The sequence below is a fragment of the Terrapene carolina genome, unplaced genomic scaffold (genome assembly GCF_002925995.2).
Source record: "Terrapene carolina triunguis isolate 2854851 unplaced genomic scaffold, T_m_triunguis-2.0 Scaffold33417, whole genome shotgun sequence".
In the NCBI taxonomy this organism is placed as follows: domain Eukaryota; kingdom Metazoa; phylum Chordata; order Testudines; family Emydidae; genus Terrapene; species Terrapene triunguis.
In genome coordinates, this window is record NW_020697768.1 from 1 (window position 1) to 7,524 (window position 7,524).

The 7,524-nt window shown below is 44.2% G+C and overlaps 1 protein-coding gene across 1 annotated transcript; it reads right to left on the reverse strand.

Moving 5' to 3' along the window:
- Window positions 1-3,598: 3,598 nt before the first annotated feature.
- On the reverse strand, window positions 3,599-4,516 carry LOC113409464 (olfactory receptor 1019-like). Its single transcript, XM_026663396.1, has one exon. The coding sequence runs from the start codon at window positions 4,514-4,516 to the stop codon at window positions 3,599-3,601; it is 918 nt and encodes a 305-aa protein (XP_026519181.1).
- Window positions 4,517-7,524: the final 3,008 nt, after the last annotated feature.

Below are 7,524 nucleotides of genomic sequence, written 5' to 3' on the forward strand. Positions count from 1 at the left end.
GTTATAACTTTTCTTTCTTCCTTTCTTCCTTCCTTTCTCTGCAATTTTTTTCTTTTTTTTCTGACAGTAGACAATAGTAAAACAAAAGACTCCTTTGGCTGCAGATGCAATGCTGCATGGTGTTTTTAACATGTTGAATTCACTTTGGTTGAAGGTATGTCAGAGAGAGTGAATAGCTGTGAAGGGTCAGCCTCCTAAATGGTGTCAATTGGTATCATTCTACTGAAGGCAATGGACCAGATTCCCAGCTAGCTTAAATAGCCATTGCTTCACTGAAACCAATGGGGTCAGATCCCCAGCTGGTGTGAATAGGTCATAGCTCTATAGGAGTCAATGGGGCCAGATCCCCAGATAATGTAAATCACCGTAGCTCCATTGAAGGCAATGGAGTTGCACTAATTTACACCAGCTGAGCATTTGGCCTGTTATCAAGACATTGAATTGGTGTTAAAGTTTCTATCTTGAGTGTCCTGGTCACCACCAAACTCAGACCCTGCCGGTTCATTGTATGGCTCTCCAGGGCCCACACACAGAGACAGGAAATCCATCCATAGGCAGAGCTGACTTGGGACATTTCTGCTCAGAGCCCTGAAGGTGATGGGAGAGCATTCCTGCTGTATTTTCAGCTGTGATGTGACCATGGCTAGCTGGCACTACCTCCTCCAGGGGCGGTGAGCCAATGGCCATTGTCCCTATGTGTTGGATTCTCTGGCCTGTGCTGTACGGGAGAGCAGACAAGAGGTGACTTGTTTACAGTAAAAGTACCTTCCTGGGGAGAAAATATCTGGTACTAAAGGGCTCTTTAATCTAGCAGAGAAAGGAAGAACAAGAACCAATGGCTGGAAGCTGAAGCCAGACAGTCAAATGAAAAATTAGGCATCAATGTTTACCAGTGAGGGTGATCAACCACTGGAACAAATACCCAAAGGAAGTCTCCATCACTTGATGTCTTCCAATCCAGACTGGAGGCCCTAAGGGAAGATGCTTTAGACACACACAAGTTATTTGGCTCAATACAGGGGGAACCAGATACCATTTAATGGCCAGTGATATACAGGTCAGACAGGAGGCTCTAATCAAAAGGTCCTTTCTAGTCTTAAAACCTATGAAGCTCCAAGTCTGTTTACACAGGTCCTGGATTGCAGCTGTTTGACTCCTAATTTGCATCTAATGTTTAACTCCTATTTGTTTTTTGTCTTTTCTATCACATCTGAAAGAGATGTCAGGATGTCAGATCTTGGGATTTGTGTGGCAGATAATTTGATAAGAGCTTTAAACTACAAAGTGTAAATGCAATGACAAGAAAGGGTAAGTTGCACAGGACTCAGTCTCCATGTGCTGATTGCCATGGTTTGGCTGCCTAATGAGCAGACCAAAAGATTCACTGGAGTTTTATTCATCCGAAAGGAATTTGAAGATAAAACAGGAACCACGGGAAGAAAAACAAATCTGGTTTCTGTGAGACAAGACAAGTGTCATCTCTTACAACCGGATTTACCTTCAAGAGGACAATTGTAATGTGGGACCAGGACACACCCATTTGGACAGGTGAAACTGGTGACACAAAGCTGGAATAAAAAGGAGAATGATTGTGGTTCATTATGACTTGGCATGTCAAAAGAGCATGAGGGAGTTAGGAACACCATTATCCTGGGGGACCTAATTCTGACCCACTGACTCCAATGAGTGATACCGATTTACAGCAGCTGGGGAACTGGCCAATTGAGTCCAGTGGAGCTACAGGTGATTCACATTAGCTACTGATTGGGGCCATTGACTCCAATGGAGCTACAGACAATTCAGCCCAGCTGTGGGTCTGGCCCATAAACTATAAGGCCAGAAAGGAGTATTCAGCACATTTAGTCTGACATATTGTCGGCCAGGGAACCTTTCCCATGGTTCCTGCATTGTGCCCAACTCCGCGTGTTAAAATGATAACATTCGGTTCTGGAGGTTGACATTAAGAAAGGACCAGAGACAAAGAGACAAAACTAGAAGTATTGGATACAACCATCAGGTCTAAAACACCCCCACTAAATGAACCAATGCAGTCACATCCAGGATTCTCCCCCGGGAATATTGCTATAGCCTAAGGGACCACGTCACACATCTAACCGGTCACTGATGTACAAGTGCCCATTGGCAAACACTCCCCAGAGTTACAGTCACAGTAACCTTGCAATACGTCCACCCAGAGAGTCATTATGGGCATTGGATGGGACAGACAATTAGCTGTTTGGGGCAGGAACCTTCTTTTAATTCTGTCTGTACAGCACCTAGCACAATAGGGCTCTGGTCCATGACTCTGGTTCACAGGGCTCCAGCAATACCAATAATAAATAATAAATGATTAAATAATTGATTCTCAATTATCAGCTACCCATAGTTATTAGTCATTAAGTCTTCTCTGGATGTGCTATCCATGCTGAGGGTAAAAATTATTTCACCCAACCATTTTTCCAAGAAACAAGGGTTTTTTTCACCAAATCAGAAATGTTTCCAGGAAAATGACATTTTTGTTGACAATTTCCAGTTTTCAATTGAAACCGCAGAAACTTAACATTTTTCAATTTTTGGAAAAAATGTCTGTTTAAACAATTCTGTTTTCAAAAACAACATTTTTTTTTATTGTAAAAGGTTTTTAACCAAAATTTTTACCCAACAGCAAATGCTTTTACCCAAAACTGAAACATTTGTCCCAAAATGCTTTTTGAAACTGAAGTTTTTTATGAACCATTGGATATTTTTATTATAACATAATATTGTTACAAAGAACTGTTTTTGAAAAAAAATGATTTTGAGGGGTTTGGTTTTTGTTGCAAAAACCAAACCAAACAAAAAACCCCAAACAATTCTTGTGGAATTTTTATTTTTTTTTACAAAACAAAGTTTTTATTTATTTATTTATTTATTTATTTCCTGTGAAAATAATTGGTATTTTTCAACCAGTTCTGAGATTTCTGCAGTTAGCAAAACAGCTTCATAACAGGAGATGATACACATAAACTATGGATATACCACTCTGGGATCCTTGGCAAGCATCTTGGACTGAGGTTTTCCAGCTACAAATTTAAACAACTGAAGCAGGAACAAGTGGGAGTGTTTGTCATGACGCTGCGTTACCCATTCTTCCTCTCAGTGGGAAAATGACTCCTCAGAAATTGTTGACTTATGGCCTAAAAACTGAAAATGGACTTTTAAAGATTTTTTTAAAGGTTTTCAGCAAAGAAAAAACAAACTATTTTGCCCTAAACCACAAAATTTTACACCCAATCCTGCTGAAGACTGGAAAATAGTCAGATAAAAACCTTTCAGCTTTGGCAACTGGAATAACAATCCCTTGTATATAAACACACACACACACACAGAGAGTTTTTCCCTCAACTGGGTGTGGAACTAAGGAATCCTGACTCTCACATCCCCATGCTTTACCCATTAGATTCCACACCCCTCCCAGAGCTGGAATAGTACCCAGGAGTCCTGACTTCCAGGCCCCCCAATCTAACCTACTAGGCCCCGCTCCACTCCCAGAGCCAGACATAGAACCCAGGAGTCCTGGCTCCCAAGCAACTGCAACTTCCCTTCACCTGCCTAGCTCCTAGCCAGGGCTTTTCGGAGTGCCCCTTTCACCTCCTTCTTCCTCAGTGTAGATAATGGGGTTGAGCATGGGGGTGACGATGCCATAGAGCATGGGCTGTGCCCGGTCCTGATGCTGTGGGTAGGTGGAGTTGAGGTGAATGTAGGTGAAGATAACGATGCCAAAGTAGAGGCTGACCATGACCAGGTGAGAGGTGCAGGTGGAGAAGGCCTTGAGGTGCCCTTCACTTGTGCGGATCCTGAGGACGGCCAGCACAATGTACACGTAGGACACCAGGGTCCCCAGCAAGGAGTCCAGGATCACGGCACCACTCAAGGCGAAGGTGATAGCCTGGTTGGCCCAGGTATTGGAGCAGGAGAGCTGAAAGAGTGGGAGGATGTCACAGAAGAAGTGGCGGAGGACGTTGCCCCAGCAGAAGGACAGGATGGATATCAGGGATGAGTGCACAGTCGAGTTGGTCAAGCCCATGACCCAGGCTGCTGCAGCCAGCAGGGTGCATGCCCGCCGGCTCATGAACGTGCCGTAGTGCAGATGGTGACAGATGGCAACATAGCGGTCATAGGCCATGACCCCCAGCAGCAGGCACTCGATCCCCCTGAAGGAGATGAAGAAGAACATCTGACAGAGGCAGAAAGCCCATGAGATGGACTTGTCCTGTGACAGGTAATTGGCCAACATCTTGGGCATGGTGGAACTGGTAGAGCCAATGTCCACCACTGAGAAGTTGCCCAGGAGGAAGTACATGAGTGTGTGGAGCCTGGAGTCCAGGCTGATCAGCGGTAAGATGAGCATGTTGCCCATCAGGGCCACCAGGTAGATGGCTGTGAAGACCCCAAAGAGGGTGAGCTGCTCCTGCAGGTTGCTGGAGAGATCTAAGAGGATGAATTTGGTCACTGAGGTGCTGTTCTCCCCCTTCATCGGCTCCAGGAGGTCCATCTCCTACAATCAGAGGAAGGGCAGAGGTGTGATAAGTGGGTCAACAAATTAACCCTCTTTGTGAGCTCAACTGTAAAAAGCATATGAAAGTTCTTAAGCTGTCACAACGACCTACAATAACAATAACACCTACTCCAACTGAATCCCAAACCCCACCCGAGATGAAATGGGATCGAACTTCAACAGCAGCTTCTACAACAACAACTGTCAAAACTCTAATCATAGAATCATAGAACTGGAAGGGACCTTGAGAGGTCATTTAGTCCAGTCCCCTGCACTCATGGCAGGACTAAGTATTATCTAGAATATCCCTGACAGGTGTTTGTCTAACCTGCTCTTAAAAGTCTCCAATGATGAAGATTCCACAACCTCCCTAGGTAATTTATTCCAGTGCTTAACCATGCTGACGAGAAGTTTTTCGTAATGTCCAAGGAAAACCGCCCTTGCTGCAGTTTAAGCCCATTGCTTCTTTTCTTATCATCATAGGTTAAGAAGAACAATTCTTCTCCCTCCTCCTTGTAACAACTTTTTATGTACTTGAACACTGTTGTCATGTCCCCTCTCAATCTTCTCTTCTCCAGACTGAACAAGTCCAATTTTTTTTCAATCTTCCCTCATAGGTCATGTTTTCTAGACCTTTCATCATTTTTGTTGCTCTTCTCTGGACTTTCTCCAATTTGTCCACATCTTTCCTGAAATGTGGCACCCAGAATTGGACATGGTACTCCACTTGAGGCCTAATCAATGTGGAGTAGAGTGGAAGAATTAATTCTCGTGTCTTGCTTACTACACTCCTGCTAATACATCCCAGATTTATGTTTGCTTTTTTTGAAACAGCGTTACACTGTTGACTCATATTTAGCTTGTGATCCACTATGACTCCCAGATCCCTTTCCGCAGTACTCCTTCCTAGGCAGTCCTTTCCCATTTTCTATGTGTGCAGCTGATTGTTCCCTCCTACGTGGAGTACTTTGCATTTGTCCTTATTGAATTTTATACTATTTACTTCAGACCATTTCTCCAGTTTGTCCAGATCATTTTGAATTATAATCCTATCCTCCAAAGCACTTGCAACCCCTCCCAGCTTGGTATCGTCTGCAAAGTTTATAAATGTACTCTCTATGCCATTATCTAAATTATTGATGAAGATATTGAAAAGAACCGGACACAGAAATGATCCCTGTGGGACCCCACTCGTTATGCCCTTCCAGCATGACTGTGAACCACTGATAATCACTCAGTGGCAGTGAACATCTCAACCTGAGTGCATGGATGGAAATCTTTATGTGGTCAGTTTTCCAGTGCTGGTGCTTAAATGTAAGTACCAGAATTTGTAGGCACCAAACTACAGCAAATTGGTTCCAGAGGTGCTGAGCACCGACTCCTCCCTGATCAGTCAGTCAGAGTCACCCTCTTCAGTGGATGAGCCACTACAGAGGGACAATGTTCCTCACTGTGTTCATGGGGGTTACAGGTGCTACACATCTCTGATAGCCAGTCCAAGAATCCAAATCCATGAAATCTGTGGTTCTCAAGCTTTTCCATTCCAATTCCCCTCCCTTCTAGCAAGGATCTAACTGGAATCTCCCTCCCATTCAGCAATGTCGGTAGGTAGGTTTAGTCATCGTGACCTCCTAGCAGCCCCTTGTTGACAATCCCTGGACTCTGAGAATCTCTGGCTATATGTACGCCTGCAACCCACATCCTTCCCATCCCAGAATCTCTAGGCCCCAAGAGGACTCTATGGACCTTTGGAAGACTGCACCATCCAGGCTGCATGTAGATGAATGCAGACTGTGACTAGCAAGGGCCTCTTTTGGTGAGCAGACCACTCCTCTTCTCTCACAAGCACCCCATGGTTGCAGCTCCTCACTGGTGGAGTTCCTAGGGTCGGCTGAAGCAGGGTTTCCCTGCAGCAGAACTGAGAACACAATGTTGAATTTAGAAAACTAAAGAAATTTCCAAATCCAATGTCTTTGTGAAGGTGGAGTTAACATTGATTTAATATCAGTAAATTTCTGTTATTTTTTCCTGGTAGATTTTTAAGAACACAAAATGGAAGAGCAGAACCTAACCACCCCAGTGACAGAATTTGTCCTCTTGGGCCTCATCCAGAATCCTGACTTGCAGCACTTCCTCTTTGTGGTTTTCCTCATAGTTTACGTGAACACCTGGCTAGGAATCTTCATCATCATCACCGTGATCACCAACCACCGACTCCATACCCCCATGTACTTCCTGAACTTGGCTTTCCTGGATGTCAGTGAATTATCAGTAAATGCTCCAAACATGCAGGTCTCCTTTCCCAGTGTAAAACTTGTTCAGTGAGTGCATCCTCCAGATGTTCTTCTACCACTTAATTTGTTTTGTGGGAATGGTGATCGATCGGTATGTGGCCATCTATAAACCACTGCGGTACTTGAGTATCATGAACCAGGATGTGTGAATGGGACTAGTGGTGCTGGCATGGCTGGGTGGATTGGCTCACTCTGCTGTTCAGCTTTGACTGCTCCTCCAGCTACTGTTCTGTGGTCCAAATGTCCTGGACAATTCCTACTGTGATGTCCCACATGTTATCAAACTGGCCTGCACTGACACCCACATGGTAGAACTGCAGATGGTCTTCAATGGTGGAGTGCTGCTCATAATAGTATTAATTGTTCTGCTTATTTCCTACACCATCATCTTAGTGAAGATCAGGACACACATCACAGAAGGGAAATGCAAGGCTCTGTCCAAATGAGGAGCCCAGATTTCCATGGTAGGTTTACACTTCATACCGAGCATCTTCAACTATGTTGAGTGATTTTTAAGTGTCTAAAAGCCAAAGTCCATTGTGAATGTGGCCCTAAGATCCATAACCCTTTAAAATCAGCTTCTGTCACACAGATCGAGGTGTAGCAAAACCTAATGTGTCATGGGGGGCATCTGCATTGCCTTTCTTCCAAGCTCTCTGCATAAATACTGATACCACACCTGTCACGATTGTA